An 18295-nucleotide genomic window follows, 5' to 3' on the forward strand; every position below is an offset into this window, starting at 1 on the left:
TGATTTGCCAGTATTTTGTTGAGGATTTTTGAGCCAATGTTCATCAGTGATATTGGCTTGTAATTTTCTTTTTGTGTGTTGTCCTTGTCTGGTTTTGGTATCAGGGTAACGTTGGCTTCATAGAATGAGTTAGGAAGCCTCCCCTCCTCTTCAATTTTTTGCAAGAATTTGAAAAGGATAGGTATTAAGTCTTCTTTGAATGTGTGGTAGAATTTACCAGGGAAGCTGTCTGGTCCTGGACTTTTATTTTTGGGGAGGTTTTTGATTACTGTTTTGATCTCCTTACTGGTGATTGATCTATTCAAATTCTCTATTTCTTCTTGATTTAGTTTTGGAAGGTTGTATGATTCTAAGAATTTACCTATTTCTTCTAGATTATCCAATTTGTTAGCATATACCTTTTCATAGTATTCTTTTATAATCTTTTGTATTTCTGTGGTGTCTGTTGTAATTTCTCCTCTTTCATTTCTTATTTTATTTATTTGAGCCTTCTCTCTTTTTTCTTGGTGAGCTTAGCTAATGGTTTGTCAATTTTGTTTATCTTTTAAAAGAACCAGCTCTTGCTTTCATTGATTTTTTCCTATTGTTTTTTAGTCTCTCTTTTATTTCTGCTCTGATTTTTATTATTTCCTTCCTTCTATTGATTTTAGGCTTTGTTTGTTCTTCTTTTTTCTGTTTGTTTAGGTGCACTGTTAGATAGTTTATTTGAGATTTTTCTTGTTTGTTGAGGTAGGATGCATTGCCATAAAATTCCCTCTTGGAACTGCTTTTGCTGTATCCCATAGATTTTGGCATGTTGTATTTTCATTTTCATGTGTCTCCAGGTAATTTTTGCATTCTCTTTTGATCTCTTCATTGACGCAGTTGTTGTTCTGTAGCATTTTGTTTAATCGCCACATATTTGTGGCTTTTTTGATTTTCTTCCTGTAATTGATTTCTAGTTTCATAACTTTGTCATCAGAAAAGATGCTGGGGCCGGCTCCGTGGCTGAGTGGTTAAGTTTGCACGCTCTGCGCAGCGGCCCAGGATTTGGATCTTGGACGCAGACATGGCACCGCTCGTCAGGCCATGTTGAGGCAGTGTCCCACATCCCACAACTAGGAGGACCGGCAACTAAGATATACAACTGTGTACAGGGGGGTTTGGGGAGATAAAGCAGAAAAAAAAAAAAAAAGAAAAAAGAAAAGATGCTTGGTATTATTTCGGTCTTCTTAAATTTATTGAGACTTGTTTTGTGGCCTAATATGTGATCAATCCTGGAGAATGTTTGATGTGCATTTGAAAAGATTGTGTATTCTGCAGTTTTTGGATGGAACTTTCTATATATATCTCCTAAGTCCATCTGGTCAAATGTGTCATTTAAGGCCTATGTTTCCTTAGGATCTTCTGTTTGGATGATCTATCCATTGGTGTAAGTGGAGTGTTAAAGTCTCCTACTATTATTGCGTTACTGTCTATTTCTCCTTTTATGTCTGTTAATAATTGCTTTGTATATTTAGGTGCTCCTATTTTGGCTGCATAGATATTTACAAGTGTTATATCCTCCTGTTGAGTTGTTCCCTTTATCATTATGTAGTGCCCTTCTTTGTCTCTTGTTACAGTTTTTGTTTTATATTCTATTTTGTCTGATATAAGTATTGCTACCCAGCTTTCTTTTCTTTGCCATTTGTATAGAATATCTTCTTCCATACCTTCACTTTCAGTTTGTGAGCGTCTTTACATCTGAAGTATGTCTCTTCTATGCAGCATATACATGGGTATTTTTTTCCACACAATTGGCCACCCTATGCCTTTTTATTGGAGCATTTAGTCCATTAACATTTAATGTAGCTAATAATAAATATATTCTTATTACCATTTTGTTACTTTTTTTCTGGGTGTTTTAGTAGTTCTTCTCTATTCCTTTCTTCTTCTCTTATTCTTTCCCTTGTGGTTTGACGGCTTTCTTTAGTATTATGTTTGGGTTCCTTTCTCTTAGGTTTTTGTGTATTTATTATAGGTTTCTGGTTTTTGATTACCCTGAGGATCATATATAATAATCTATGTTTATAGCAATCTATATTGAGTTGATGATCTCTTTAGTTTGATCTCTTTCTAGAAGCTCTACTCTTTTACTCCCCTCCTCCCACATTTTATGTTTTTGAAATCTTATCTAACCGCTTTTTTTGTGTGAGTGTATCCATTACCCTGTTATCATTGAAATAGGTAATTTTAGTACTTTTGTCTTTTGACCTCATATTATCTTCATAGGTGGTTGATTTGCTACCTTTACTGTATTTTTGCCTTTACCAGTGATTTTATTCCCTGTTTTTTTGGGTTTTTTTTTTTGATAATTTTCTTATACCCATCTGTGGTCTTCTCTTTCCCACTTAAGTCCCTTTAGCATTTCTTGTCAAACTAGTTTCTTGGTGGTAAATGCTTTAATTTTTGCTTCTTGGAGAAACTCTTCATCTCTCCTTCCATTCTGAATGATACCTATGCTGGGAAGGGTATTCTTGCCTGTAGGTTTTTTCCTTTCAGCACTTTAAATATATCATGCCAGTCCCTTCTAGCCTGTAAGGTTTCTGCTGAGAAGTCAGCTCCTAGCCTTAGGGGATTTCCTTTGTATGTCACTTGTTGTAATGCTCCCCCACTCATGTCCCCCACTCCTTCATGGAAGGCCACATACTTTAGGATTGCTCCCAGGCAGCCATGAAGTGCTGGGGCTTGTGCAGGTGGCCTTTTTTCTTCCAGAAAGGAATTTCTGCCTCTTCCACCTCAGTCAGGACTGTGCCTTGTTACATGGATTCTTTTTGTCCAGCTTTCAGTTTTCTCACGGGTAATTGGTCCAAGAGTAGTTGTAAATTGGTTGTGTCTGTGGAAGGAGGTGAGTTCAGAGTCCACCTAAGCTGCCATCTTGACGCCATCCAACCTCTCCTGTGGAGTTTAGAATGGAGCCCTCTATTCCAAGATTATATAATAGTTATTCACATTTTTTCTGCTGTTTGTATGGTTTCATTTTTTAAAATTTTATTTATTTTCTTGTAACAGCTTTGAAATATAATTTACATATCATTCAATTCACTCAATTTAAAGTGTACAGTTCAAAGCTTTTTAGTATTTTCACAGTTATGTAACCATCGCCACAGTCAAATTTAGAACATTTTCATCACCTGCAAAGAAACTTGATGACCATTGGCAGTCACCTCCCATGCCCCACTCCAGCTAGGCCATCTTTTTGTTTTAACTTTAAGTCTTTCATCTAAGTAGAGTTTATTTTGGTGTATGGAATGGGGTAGAGATCCAGCTTAACTTATTTTCCAATTGGTTAATTGGTCATTTCATCCCTACTAATTTGTAATACTTATTTTATTATATAAATTACCATCTGTTCCTTTAGTGTATTTGAAGACTTTAATATGAATCTACTGATTTGTCTTTTCTTATGCTGGAACTTCAGTACTTGGTACATCTTATTTCTTATTTTATTCATATTCCTAAAAATTGGAGAATCTTATACTTTCAAAGTAGTTTTTATTTTCTTTTTGTTTCTACTTCAATTATTTAGTTCCATTTTTATTGTATGGTAGTCAGAGAAATATGGTATGAGTTATCTCCATTTGAAAATTTGTTTAAAAATTTAGTTAATTGTTATAAATTTGAAATTAATTAATTGTTCAAATAACATTTATTCTTTATTAAGGGTATAGAATTTGATAGCACACATTAATATACATACACCTCTATTGGTTTACCTAATGATTTATTGACAAATATATATGTAGTATTTTAACCATACTACCAAATCTTTTTTTAATTTATTTTTTAAATTGAGATATAATTGACATAACATTATATTAATTTCTGGTGTACATTATGATTCAATATTTGTATATATTGCAAAATGCTCACCACAATAAGTCTCGTTAACATCCATCACCACACATAGTTACAAAATTTCTATTTCTTGTGATGAGAACTTATAAGATCTACTTTCTTAACAACTTTCAAATATATAGTACAGTGTTATTAACTTTAGTCACCATTCTATGCACGACATCCCTGGGACTTATTTATTTTATGATTAGGTGTTTGCATCCTTGACCACCATCACTTATTTTGCCCACCCCATACATCCCTCCTCTGGTAACCACCAATCTCTTCTTTGTATTTACGAATTTGAGGGATTTTTATTTGTTTGATTGATCACTTTTTGGATTCCACATATAAGTAAGATAATATGGTATTTGTCTTTCTCTGACTTATTTCACTTAGCGTAATACCCTCTAGGTCCATCCATGTTGCTGCAAATGGCATGATTTTCCTTCTTTGTATGGCTGAGTAATATTCCATTGTATATATACACCACATCTTCTCTATTCATTCATCCATCAACGGACACTTAGGTTGCTTCCGTGTTTTGGCTGTTGTAAATAACGCTGCAATGAACGTGGGAGTGCAAATATCTTTTCAAGTTAGTGTTTTTGTTTCTTTCGTATACCCAGAAGTGAAATTGCTGTGTCATATGATAGTTCAATTTTTTTGTTTTTGAGGGATCTCCATTTTGTTTTCCATAGTGGCTGCATCAATTTACCTTCCCACCAATAGTACACAAGGGTTCCCTTTTCTCTACATCCTTGACAACACTTATTATTTCTTATATTTGATAATAGCCATCCTAACAAGTGTGAGGTGTTATCTCATTGTGGTTTTGATTTGCATTTACCTGATGATTAGTGATGTTGAGCATCTTTTCACTTACTTATTGGCCATTTGTATGTCTTCTTTGGAAAAATGTCTGTTTAGATCCTCTGCCCATTTCTAAATCAGATTGTTTTTTTGCTCTTGAGTTGTTTGAGTTCTTTACACATTTTGGATATTAACTCCTTATCAGAGGCATGACTTGCAAATATTTTCTCCCATTCAGTGGATTGCCTTTTTATTTGTTGATGGTTTCCTCAGTTGTGCAGAAGCTTTTTATTTTGATATAATCCCACTTATTTATTTTTGCTTTTGTTTCCTCTGCTTTTTCTGTCAAATTCAAAAAAATTGTAGCCAAAACCAATGTCAAGGAGCTTATGACCTATGTTTTCTTCTAGGAGTTTTATGGTTTCAAGCCTTTCATTCAAGTCTTTAATCCATTTTGAGTTAATTTTTGTACATGGTGTAAGATAGGGGTCCAGTTTCCTTCTTTTGCATGTGGCTGTCCCGTTTTCCCAACACCATTTCTTGAAGAGACTGTCCTCTCCCCAGTGTATATTCTTGGCTCCTTTGTAATAAATTACTTGACCATATATGCATGGGTTTATTTCTGGGCTCTGGCTCTATTGTCTTGCATTTATCTATGTGTTTGTTTTTATGCCAATAGGATACTATTTTGATTACTTTAGCTTTGTAATATAGTTTGAAATCAGGAAGCATGGTGCCTCCACCTTTGTTTTTTTTCCCTGTCAGGATTGCTTTGGCTATTCAGGGCCTTTTTAACTTGCAGAAAAATTTTAGGATTGTTTATTCTATTTCTATGAAAAATGTCATTGGAATTTTACTAGGGATTACATTGAATTTACAGATTGCTTTGGATAGTATGGGTGTTTTAACAATATTAATTCTTCCAGTTCATGAGCACAGAATAGCTTTCCATTTATTTGTGTCTTCAATTTCTTTCATCAGTATCTTATAGTTTTCACTATACAAGTCTTTCACCCCCTTGGTTAAATTTGTTCCTAGGGATTTTATTCTTTTGGATGCAATTGTAAATGGGATTTTTTCTTAATTTCTCTTTCTGATAGTTCATTGTTAGTGTATAGAAACACAACAGATTTTTTTTACATTGATTTTGTATTCTGAAACTTTACTGAATTTGTTTATTAGTTCTAACAGTTTTTTGTGGAGTCTTTAGGGTTTTCTATATATAACATCACGTCATTTGCAGATAGCAACAGTTTTACTTCTTCTTTTTTGATTTGGATGCTTTTTATTTCTTTTTCTTGCCTAATTCCTCTGTCTAGGACTTCTAATACTATGGTGAATAAAAGTGGTGAGAGTGGGCATCCTTGTCACGTTCCTGTTCTTAGAGGAAAAGCTTTCAGCTTTTCACTATTGAGTATGATGTTAGCTGCGGGCTTGTCCTATGTGGCCTTTATTATGTTGAGGTACCTTCCGTGTATATTCACTTTGTTGAGAGTTTTTTATCACAAGTGGATGTTGAATTTTGTTTATTGCTTTTTCTGTATCCATTGAGATCATCACATGATTTTTATCTCTCATTTTATTAATGTGTTGTATCACGTTGCTTGATTTGGCAATGTTGAACCATCATTACATCCCTGGAATAAATCCCATTTTGTCATGGTGTATGATCCTTTTAATATATTGTTGAATTTGGTTTGCTAATATTTTTCTGGGGATTTTTGCATCTATGTATGTCAGGGATATTGGCCTGTAATTTTCTTTTCTTGTACCGTACTTCTCTGGTTTTGTATCAAGGTAACCCTGGCCTCATAAAATGAGTTTGGGAGTGTTTCCTCCTCTTCTATTTTTTGGAAGAGTTTGAGAAAGAAATTGGTATTAATTTTTCTTTGAATGTTTGGTAGAATTCACCAGTGAGGCTATCTTGCCCTGGACTTTTATTTGTTGGGAGGTTTTTCATTACCAATTCAATCTCCTTACTAGTAATTTGTCTGTTAAGATTTACTATTTCTTCATGATTCAGTCTTGGTAGGTTGTATGTTTCTAGGAATTTATCCATTTCTTCTAGGTTGTCCAATTTGTTGGCATATAATTGTTCACAGTAGTCTTCTATGATCCTTTGTATTTCTGTGGTTCTGTTGTTCTGTCTCCTCTTCCATTTCTTATTTTTATTATTTGAGTCCTCTCTCTTTTTTTCTGAATGAATCCAGTTAAATGTTAGTCTATTTGTTTATCTTTGCAAATTACCAGCTCTTACTTTTTCAAGAGGAGTTGATCTTTTGTATTTTCTTTTTAGTTTCTATTTTATTTATTTCCACTCTGATCTTTTTTGTTTCCTTCCTTCTATTAACTTTGGGCTTCATTTGTTCTTTTTTTCCCTAGTTTCTTGAGGTGTAAAGTTATGTTGTGTTTTGAGATCTTTCTTTTTTCTTAATGTAGGTATTTATCACCATGAACTTGTCTTTTAGAACTGTTCTTGCTGCATCCCATAACTTTTGGTATGTTGTATTTCTAATTTTTCTCAAGGCATTTTTCTATTTCTCTTTTGATTTCTTCTTTGACCTGTTGGTTGTTCAGTACCATGTCTTTTAAAATCCGCCAAATCTTCAATATTCTTTTATTTGGGCAAGGACTAAGAGAATTATGTTAATACTCCCCACTGTTGTGTGTCTGTCAATTCTTTCTTGTATTTCCTGCAGTTTTTAATATTAGGTAGTCCAGTATTATATTAATCAATGCATAATGGTTTATGGCACTTTTATGTTCTTTTGTGGGTTGTTGTATTAATATTTACAAAGTGATCCTCCTTTTGTAGTTAATATGATTAGTTTGAATTAAACACTGTCTTATACTAATATTGCAAACTCTTCTTGCTTGCTTCTCACCTCTCTAATTTGCCTCCTGTACATTTGGGTAGCCATGACTTTAGAGCCATTCTTGGACATTTTGTAAGAATATTTCTTTCAATTGTGTTTTGTGTTTTGACCCATTCTGATACATTTTGCCACTTGTATATATTATATATAAGATGTATTTGGCCATGGACTGTCATTTTGCATCTCGTTACTCTCTCTCTTTGTTGTGTGTGTGTGTGTGTGTGTGTGTTTTTTACAGCTTTCATGCTGTTCTTTTTGTTTTCCATAGTACAATGAGCAGAATGATGTAAAAGTGACCATGAAGCTCACTCTGAGTTGTCTAGCCAGGGCCTGTGGCATATTTAACACTTCCCTTGTCTCTCCAAACCTAGAGGGGCTGCACCCCAAGCCAGGCGTCTGCCTCTTCCTCTGCTTACAAGGTTGCTCTCACCCTTTTCCTACTGGAATGGAGAGCAGTGACAGTGAGGTGGGATCCCTTTAAACCCACAGATTGTCCAGCAGCCGTGCCAGGCCCTGGCTTGCCTCTTAAAGGGATAATGGCAGCATCAGGGATCTGGGCCTTCTCTTGATGACCCCATAATTTCCCCTTTCTTAACCTATACCATGTGATGTTGTGGAATTCATCCTGAACACCTCCTTATCATTTCTTCCACTCCCCATTACTCTTGGATAATTTGGAATACATGCAGTTTTGATTTTAGTGTTTCTGATTTTTAAACCAAAAATTTATTAAGTGAAGTAGCTTAATTAGAAAAAAAGAAATATACCTGAGAGGATTTTCTTTGTCCATGACACATCCTAGTCATTGGGGTGTCGATACATTTAAGATATCTTTTAATGATGAAATATCCTTGAGGGAGAGAGGTGGGAAGAATTGGTGACTCTTATTATCCTTGAACTATGAGACAGACATTGCTTAGGAGTTTTGTTAAAAACATTACGGGCCATTAGAGAATGTGGAATAGGTCTTGCTTACCATCTTCAAACATATATCTATATTTAACTTCTTTATCACTTTTGTTTGTTGTTGTTTGTCTTGCTCCATCAGAATGTAAGCCCCATAAAGGCAGGGATCTTTGTGTTTTTCCTGATATATCTCAAACACCTAGAATAGTTGCCTGGCACATAGTAGCTACTCAATAAATATTTGCTTAGTGAATTGGGACTGGTCTGGTGGTGTAGTGCTTAAGTTTGCAGGCCCAGCTTTGGCAGCCTGGAGTTTGTGGGTTTGGATCCTGCACGTGAACCTACACACTGTTATCAAGCCACGCTGTGGCAGCATCCCACATACAAAATAGAGGAAGATTGGCACAGATGTTAGTTCAGGGACAATCTTCCTCAAGCAAAAAGAGAAAGATTGGAAACAAATGTTGGCTCAAGGCCAATCTTCCTCACGCCCCAAAAAAAGTTGCTTAGTGAATAAATGAATGAATGATCTCAATCGTTAAGGAAATGAAAGATGACAGGCACGCCTCTCCATCTTCCCCATTTAATGTGTTTAAATAAGATGCCTCTCTCTGGCTTTTGATACTTGACTCTCTATGTCTACTGTATTCATAGTTCTTGATTCCTATAAAGGGGAAAATTCTCTTATCCTGAAATTGTTTTCAGATAACAATCAATGCTTTCAAAAAGGACAAAATAGCTTTAAAAAAGAGTCAGTGTTTTATAACAGTGCTTTATCCACCTTCTGAGTTATAATTAACATTTTCTGTTTTCCATTAGTGTTTTTGGAGTCCAGAATGTTAACTGACAGTGATATTTTTCTTTTCGCCTACAGCACAGCCAAGTACAGCTTGTGGTCATTTCTCCCTCAATATTTGTATCTGCAGTTTAGCAAAGCTGCCAATGCTTTCTTCCTGTTCATTACTATTTTGCAGGTAACATTTCTGAACATATTATTAGATGAAGATTTTTTAAAGGTAAAAAATATATATATAAAAAGCTCATTTAGCTGAAATAAGAGTTTGATGTAGAGAATAAATTTAAACACTGTAAGAAAAGAACTCTCTTCTTACAATAGTTAAATTATGTAGTGAGACACTGAAACTCCGTTTTTGGGCTGAAAAGCATGTTGATACACAATAAAGTTGGTCCACAGTTCATCCTGATTTAGGTCGTTAATGAGATATTATTGGAGTGACTTTGTCGTTTATGTCACCTCCATGATAGGATAATTTTATTATATTTTGAAAGAAATAATTTGAAGAAAATTCAAATGCTGGTTTCTGTGACTTCTGTGACTGGCTTATTTCACTCAGCATAATGTCCTCAAGGTTCATCCGTGTTGTTGCTATGTATATATATATCACATTTTCTTTATCCATTCAACCATCGATGGACATCTGGGTTGTTTTCATGTCTTGGCCATTGTGAATAATGCTGCCCTGAACATGGGAGTGGAGATATCTCTTTAAGATCCTGATTTCAATTCTTTAATTTAAATTTTTTCAGGAACCTCCATACTGTTTTCAGTTGTAGCTGCACCATTTTACATTACACCAATAGTGTACAAGGGTTCCAATTTGTCCACGTCCTTGCCAATATTTGTTTTATATATTTCTTTGTAATAGCCGTCTAAGAGGTGTGAAGTGATAACTCCTTGTGGTTTTGATTTGCATTTCTCTAAGGATTAGTGACATTAAGCACTTTTTCATATACCTGTTGGCCATTTGTATGTCTTCTTTGGAGAAATGTTTATTCAAATCCTTTGCACATTTTTTAACTGGGTTATTCGTTTGTTTGTTATTGAGTTGTAGGAGTTCCTTTTATCCCCCTATCAGTAGAGAGTTTTCAAATATTTTTACCTTTTTCATAGATTGCCTTTTCATTTTACTAATGGTTTCCTTTGTTGTGCAGAAGCTTTTTAGTTTGATGTAGTCCCACTTGTCTATTTTTGCTTTTGTTGCCTGTGCTTTTACTGTCATATCCAAGAATTCATTGCCAAACTAATGTCTAGAAGCTTTCTCCCTGTGTTTTCTTTTAAGAATAACCTCTTTTCAAAACAGTTAAATTCAAAGTTCTCCATAATCTGGTTTATTCCTGTTTATTCAACCTTATTTCCAGCATGAACCCCACAATCCAACCAGGCAAATCTTCTCACAATTCCCCCGTTTTCTTCCTGTCTCTGGACCTTGGTCCATTCCACTACGTAAACCTGGAAGGCACTCATCTGGCTGGATCCCGCCCATTCTCCCAAAGGCACAGCTTACAACTATCCTCCTCCAAACTTCACCAAGTGCCATCACTTACACGGATTTATCCCTTCTCTACTTCCATAGCAATGGTCTATGCTATACGTCTGGCCTCAGTAAACATTTATAGAGGCTACATAGTATGTATCAAAATCTGTGCATGGAATTAAGAATTCAAGGATGAATTATTAGATAGTTCCTGCCTTTGGAGAGCTGCGAGTCTTGACATACAAGTACTTTCTGGAATATTTATAACATGCTAGAGGAACGGGGTCTATTTCTGGCTTGAGGGTGAATGGTTCAGGAAAAGCTTCCGAAAAGCAGGTGACATTTGAGCCAAAGATCAGAGTAGGAGGAGCTTCAGAGCAGCGTGGGGCGGAGGAAGAGAGGCAGGCCTTCCAGGCCCAGGAGACAGTACGCAAAGGCACTCGAGCTGGTTGCCTTTCATTAGGAGACCTGGCACCAAGCGCACAGGGGAAAGAGGTAGGATTTTCTCTGCGAACTCTGTCATATGTTGCAAATTATGAAAATTTAAACTATTAAATTTTTCTCTAGTGTATGAAATCTTCAGCAAACAGTAAAAATTTTGTTTTGAGAGTGTAGGGTAGAGCAGAGAAGAAGCTAAAGGTGTCATCTGAGGCCAGGTTGTAAGCTTAGTGTGTTAGACACGGAAGCTCGGAGTTCGTTCCAGAAACAGAGAGAAGATAGTGAAGTCATGAGCTGCATGGTGAAGTGACCGGCTCTGGCCAGTCTTAACTGAGGAAAAGTAGGGGGTCCGTAAGCAAGAAGCCAGCCTGGAGGTGTCTGCAGAGAGATGGAGAAGAGGGCCAGATCCAAGGCTAGTCCAAAGGCAGAGTGATTGATAGCTTAAGCAATTGTACAGTTTCCCCCTTATCTTCCTCTGTTACTCAGATTCCTTTTAAAGTAATTACAAGAATTATCAAAAGCTTCAAAATAGACACTATCTGCTACACTGGACAAAGAAATAATAAGCAAGCAAGAAATAAGACAGCATAGATAGTCCACACAGGCCCAAGTCTGGAAATATAGGCCTAAGAACTTGTCTAAATGCTTTAGAAAACTAAAGGGTCCCATCCAGGACCTCACTCACCCCTGCATCCTTCAGGAAACTCCAGCGGCCATTTCAGTTGCTTTGTGTCTCGTGTCTTAGACAGTGGGGAACAGCCCTAGGCCACTGTCCACAGTCCACAGAATTTGTACCCTAGCAAACATTATGCTCCTGAACCTCCAAAAAATTTCACTTTTGCCTCAAAAAGAAGTAAGATTCAGTTAAAATAGCTCACCTTCTGGAATTAACTAATTTGAAAAGATGCTATTTTAAACATTTAGGTTTTAAACAATTTTCTTCAAAATATGATAGAAATATCCTATTAGAAAGGTGGCACACTGACTTAAGCGTTATTAAGCAGCCGCTCTGGCAGCTTTCCCATGATGTAATTTTTAGCGTCACATTCAAGGGATGGCTTTGATATCCTGAGGCTCCTTCCCCTTTTTATTTAACATGTCTGCTGTTTTCATGTCCTGGGCCCTGCCACTAATAGTGTGACTTTCCCTGTAAGCAAACTATAATGAGGATTTATCATAAAATTAATAGTTTACCTCTGATTGTTTTGCAACAAATTCCAGATGTGCCTCCAACGGGAAAATACACAACTCTCTTGCCTTTGATGATTATTCTTATAATTTCAGGCATCAAAGAGATTGTAGAAGATTATGTAAGTTTACTGTTAGTGAAATGCTCTCAAAACTACTGCCTTGAATAGAAGAGGTATATTTGTTGCCTTTCTCTCAGGCTGTTGGTTGGAACTGGTATAATTCTTTAAATCTGTGGTTGATGTGAAGAGAGAATTTTGAGGTTTCAGATTTTAAATTACACATATATATATAAAATTATGTGTATATATATTTGAGAGACCAGCAGGACTTGATAGCTGTCATAAGGACTGTGGTAGTTCCTTTGGGGATATAATCCAACCAGAGGGGAAAATCTTGTATGGCACAAATTGTGCTGTGTCTTCGTTTCTCCTTTCACTTCGTCACAGGTGCGATTTTACCCGGGCCTGCTGATATCAGTAGCGAAGGGGAAGAAGACGGATATTTGGTATTGTTTTCTGTTTGCTCTGACCCTACCCGCTACAGCTGAGGTCCCTCTAGGAGAGTCCCCTTTCTCCTCACTCACAATCCTAATGCTCATTTTCCAAATTCCCTGGTGATTGTTATCCATGTGCTTCTACCTGATTCCTACCATCCTGTAAAGATATCATCAGTAAAGTCTATTTGGTTGCTGGCCTCTTGATTGGTCTATAGTATGAAAGAATTTTCCAAACTTAATCAGAAGCCTTCAGTTAAGTTGGGGCAAAATTCAAAATTGCTAATTACGTGTTTAACCTCATGTAGTCATTTTAAGCAACATATAGTATGCTAGCCTTTCAAGTAGCACTTTACTGTGTAGCAGGCACTGTACTATTTATATCTATATGGGGGTGTGTGTGTGTGTATGTGTATGTATTCACTTGAATTAAGGCAGAGACAGGTTAGTGACCTGACAAGTCTGCATTAGTAGAAGGCAGAGCTGGGATGTGAGCCAAGCCCAACTGGCTCCAGAGGCCACCCACTCACCCACTTTGCTACACTGCCTCCCGTAGGTCTCATCTCAATTTAGGGAGCCATGTAAGGGCAAAACAAAACTGAAATCAATTATAGCAGAAGAAGCCTTTACAATTAGGTTTGCTGCCTCTATTCTCTCTTAAACCTACTATAACTTGTATTATGACTTTAATGATTCATTTTCAACTTTTGATTTAATGGATTTTTTTCTATAACAGAAACGACATATGGCAGACAAATTAGTTAACACAAAGAACACAGTAGGTAAGACATTAGATTGAACTTTTATCCCCCTTCACTGTAAGAAAATATCCAAATTCCCCAAGTAGATACACTTAATATGTGTTGTAACATTTTATTATTTAAAGAAATATAGAAACAAAGAACAAAAACCAGAAGGAAACTCAGTTTCCCTATGTTAAAATCAATAATTATTTTAATTAGAAGAAAAGAAAAGAAAAAAAGATAGGAAGGGTAGAATATTCAGGATATGAACAATTCTTATGTCTATAAAAAAGATCTGGGTGTTACATATTCTTTCCAAGTTCTAGTTTTGATATGTGCTATCTTTGTAATTGATTAGAAATGTATTATGTTGCTTTTCAGGCTATGAGCCAGTATTTTAATATGTACAGCAAACTTCTCTTTAGGACTGGAAGTGACTAAATAGACTTAGTATAGTCTCTATCTATGTCTCAATCTACCTACCCACCTACCTATCCATCTATCATGGCTAGGTTATGTTACATTATATGTATTGCTCATTTTGGTGTACTGCATATGAGCACAATTTACATATTCCTCCAGTTTGTATAAATGTTAAGTTAACAAAGGCAATACTTTATAAAGAAAAACAGTTTTTGGGAAAAGTATCTTTTATTATTTTGGACTTTACCTAATGCAATAATTACAGTTAATACGTAGCTGTTTCTTTTTCAGTGTTAAGACAGGACACATGGCAAGAGATTATGTGGAAAGAGGTAAGAATGCATTTTAACTTTTAACTTCATAATAAGCACCTACCATTCGTAAAGTTGTAGATTTTTGTCTGTGAAACATGCCTTCAAGAACTGTCGTGCTATCCCGTTTTGAAGATGAGGAAGTCGAGGATCACAGAGAAGTATCTTGCTCAAGGTCACAGCCAGGAAGCGGTGAAAATAGGATTTGAACTTAAGTGTGGTTGGAAGTCTATATGCTTTCTAATGTGCCTCTGTGTCACCTCTGTGTCATTGTGTGGAATATTTGAAGATCATGCTTCACAATCTGTTGCCCAGGGTACAAGACAGCCTTTATATGAAGAATATCTCAGTGAATGTTGCCGTGAATATTTGCCCTTGGGATGTAAGTTAAAAGCATGCTGGGGTAGATACTGACTTTGTCATCATCAATAATTAGTTGATGCCCAGTGTAAAATTCTTTTGAAAGCTTATTATAAGACTGTTTTGATTTCTAAGTATCGTCAATATTTCTTTCCTGAAACAGATAGCTCAGGTGAGTCAGTAGAGATTTTGCTCCTCTCGTTGGGACCAAGAGAAAAAAGCCACCGAGAGCTAGCCCTCCATTTCTGATGGCAGAGTCTCGGGGGCGAGGGACAAGTGAATGACAGGAGGAGAGGAGGTGAGGCTGCAGTGGTGGGCTTCTACTGAGCAGAGGGGATCCCATGACTGCGTTCTAACTGACCCCAGTACCATCCACTGAAGAACAAGTTAAGCAGTCAGAGCCAGGGACCTGGAATTCGTGTCCGACTGAGTCCTTTCTGTGCATCTACAACCAAATGGAGCACTTTAAACATTGGGTGCTTATACAAGGACAAGGGAAAGACATGATGGTGAAGACCGTCTGCCGTCAGGTCCATGGGTCATAATTTTCTTCATCCGTATTATTTCTGGGGAAAAACCTAGTTTTAATCTCACAGTTTCAAGTTGTCTTATTCTAGCCACCTTTAGACCTTGCTGTAAGTTAGTTAATTATGTAAGTTATAAACGCTTTGCTGTTCATTGCGTTGTGAAGTTTATGTAAGTTGTGAATGTCTTATTGTCAATCTTTTTTCTCCCCTGCTGTTGCGCTTGTCGTCTGCATTTATAAAGACACATTGTAGCTTTCAATGTTCTCTCCTCACTTTGATCCAAAAGTATTTAATTAATTTGTGGCTTAATTAATCAAGATAGAAGTGATCTGTGTAATCATATTAAAAAAAGAAAAATATAGTCTCCTTGTTCTCTTCCTCCTCAGTAAGATATTATTATCTTTTCAATATAGGTCCAGAAATTGGTTTAGGAATGAATTTTGACCCCCTGCTTTCCTAGCTGCCGAGGAAGGGCCTGACATTTTAAGAGTTGTGTCCTCGGTACTTAGCACAGTGTAAACGTTCAAATGGTCTGTTAAAGAAATAACAATACAGGAAGAAAGCGTCAAGAGCTTGTACTGCTTTCCCCATGTATTGTTCCTAGTATTTACATCTCTCTCTTGCTCTTATTTACAAGTTAGAATTCATTCATACATTCAGTCAACAAACGTTTATTGGGTGCTTGCTACAGGCAGCCACTATACTAAGCACTGGGAATTCACCTGAAAGTGAGGCAGGCATTTTCTCTGTTCTACATGAAGCACACCGGCCAGCCGAGGAAAATGGGCCATTGGGCAAGCAAGGTCAGTGTGAGAGTGTGTGAACAACACGTCACTGCAAACATAGTCATACTAATAAGTCTGTGTGGATTTCTCAACCTTAGCACTCTTGACATTTGGGGCCAGAAAATTCTTTGTTGGAGGGGGCTGTGCATTTTGGCCTCCACCCACTTGATACCAAGAGCATCATCCCCTAAAACTCCCAAAGTTGTGACAACCAAAAATGTCTCCAGACGTCATCAAATGTCCCCTAGTGGGTGAGGAAGGCACAATAACCTCTGGTAAAGAACAGCTGTTTCAGAGGAATGAATTGATCAGGAAATAGAATTGTTCTCATGGAGCTGAAATTTATTAGGGTCGCTCCAGGATTTTCATGTCGTACTTTTTCTTGAGACTACTTGACACATTTTGCGTCTATTTGTGCTTTTAAAATTCATGCTTCTGTGTTCTCTCTCCTGGTTTAAAAGGTACACGTGGGTGACATTGTGCAGGCCTCAAATGAGCAGTTCCTTCCTGCAGACATGGTCCTGATTTCTTCCAGGTTAGTAATGTTAGTGAACATGTAAGGAACTTTCATTCTGAATTAGACATTTTAGGAAAACCAAAGGCAGAAGCCACGTTTCCTTGTCTCACTCCTTTCACCATCCCTTTCTCTGTATTGTAGACCAGTGGGTGCAAATTTTTCTGTAAAGGGACAGATAGTACTTGCAGCTTTGTGGACCATGCCGTCTCTATTGTAGCTATTCAACTCTGCCTTTGTAATGTTGGAAGCAGCCATAGGCAATAATGTAAACAAATGGATAAGGCTGTGTTCCAATGAAACTTTATAAATATAAGCAGAGCCCAGATTCGGCCTGCGGTTTGCCAATCCCTGTTCTATACAGGCATACCTCGGGGATGTCGTGGGTTCAGTTCCACGCCACCGCAATAAAGCGAATATTGCAATAAAGTGAGTCACAGGAATGTTTTGGTTTCCCAGTGCATACAAGCTTATGTTTATGCTATACTGTAGTCTACAAAGTGTACAATAGCATTGTGTCTAGAAAAAAGATATGTATACCTTAGTTAAAAAATACTTTATCACTAAAAACCGCTAACCATCCTCTGAGCCTTCTGCAAGTCATAATCTTTTTCCTGGTGGAGGGTCTTGTGAAAAACACAATACTTATGAAGCATAATAAAGCATCGTGCAATAAAACAAGGTATGCCTGTACTTTTTAAAATAAATTTTGTATTTGAGTTCATCTAGTTTGCATCATTGTGAAATTTCACTTGTACATTATTTCCTGTCTATCACCAAATAGGTGCTCCCCTTCACCCCCTGTGCCCACCCCCCCACCCATTCCCCTGGTAACTACTGAAGCATTTTCTTTGTCCACGTGTTTGTTCATATTCCACATATGAGTGAAATCATCTGGTGTTTGTCTTTCTCAGTCTGGCTTGTTTCGCTTAACATAATTCCCTCCAGGTCCATCCATGTTGTTGCAAATGGGATTAATGTGCCTGTTTTTCTGGCTGAGTAGTATTCCATTGTATATATATACACCACATCTTCTTTATCCGATCATCGGTCGATGGGCACTTGGATTGTTTCCATGTCTTGGCTATTGTGAATAGTGCTGCAATGAACATAGGGGTACATATGTTACTTTGGACTGTTGATTTCAAGTTGTTTGGGAAGATACCCAGTAGTGGGATAGCTGGGTCATATGGTAGCTCTATTTTTAGTTTTTTGAGGAATCTGCATACTGTTTTCCATAGTGGCTGCACCAGTTTGCATTCCCACCAGCAGTGTCTGAGGGTTCCCTTCTCTCCACACCCTCTCCAACATTTGTTATTTGTAGTCTTAGTGATTATAGCCATTTTAACAGGTGTAAGGTGGTATCCTATGTAGTTTTGATTTGCATTTCCCTGATGATTAGTGATGTTGAACATTTTTTCATGTGTTTATTGGCCATGTGGATATCTTCCTTTGAAAAATGCCTGTTCGTATCCTCTGCCCATTTTTTGATTGTGCTGTTTGTTTTTTTGTTGTTCAGTTGTGTGAGTTCCTTATATATTATGGAGAGTAACCCCTTGTCAGATATATGATTTGCAAAAATTTTCTCCCACTTGGTGGGTTGTCTTTTGGTTTTGATCCTGGTTTCTTTTGCCTTGCAGAAACTCTTTAGTCTAATAAAGTCCCACTTGTTTATTTTTTCTTTTGTTTCCCTTGTCTGAGAAGACATGGTATTCGAAAAGATCCTTTTAAGTTCAATGTCAAAGAGTGTACTACCTATATTATCTTCCAGGAGTTTTACGGTT

At 36.8% G+C, this 18295-nt stretch overlaps 1 protein-coding gene across 1 annotated transcript in view; it reads left to right on the plus strand.

Annotated features, from left to right (window-relative positions):
• Positions 1 to 18295, plus strand: part of LOC124240745 (phospholipid-transporting ATPase IB-like) — a 175591-nt gene that overhangs the window by 20364 nt on the left and 136932 nt on the right. The window contains 5 exon segments of the mRNA XM_046663871.1: positions 9325 to 9416; positions 12368 to 12474; positions 13585 to 13630; positions 14306 to 14346; positions 16459 to 16532. Of these exon segments, the coding sequence (XP_046519827.1) occupies positions 9325 to 9416; positions 12368 to 12474; positions 13585 to 13630; positions 14306 to 14346; positions 16459 to 16532 (360 nt within the window).

This window comes from Equus quagga, chromosome 6 (genome assembly GCF_021613505.1).
Source record: "Equus quagga isolate Etosha38 chromosome 6, UCLA_HA_Equagga_1.0, whole genome shotgun sequence".
In the NCBI taxonomy this organism is placed as follows: domain Eukaryota; kingdom Metazoa; phylum Chordata; class Mammalia; order Perissodactyla; family Equidae; genus Equus; species Equus quagga.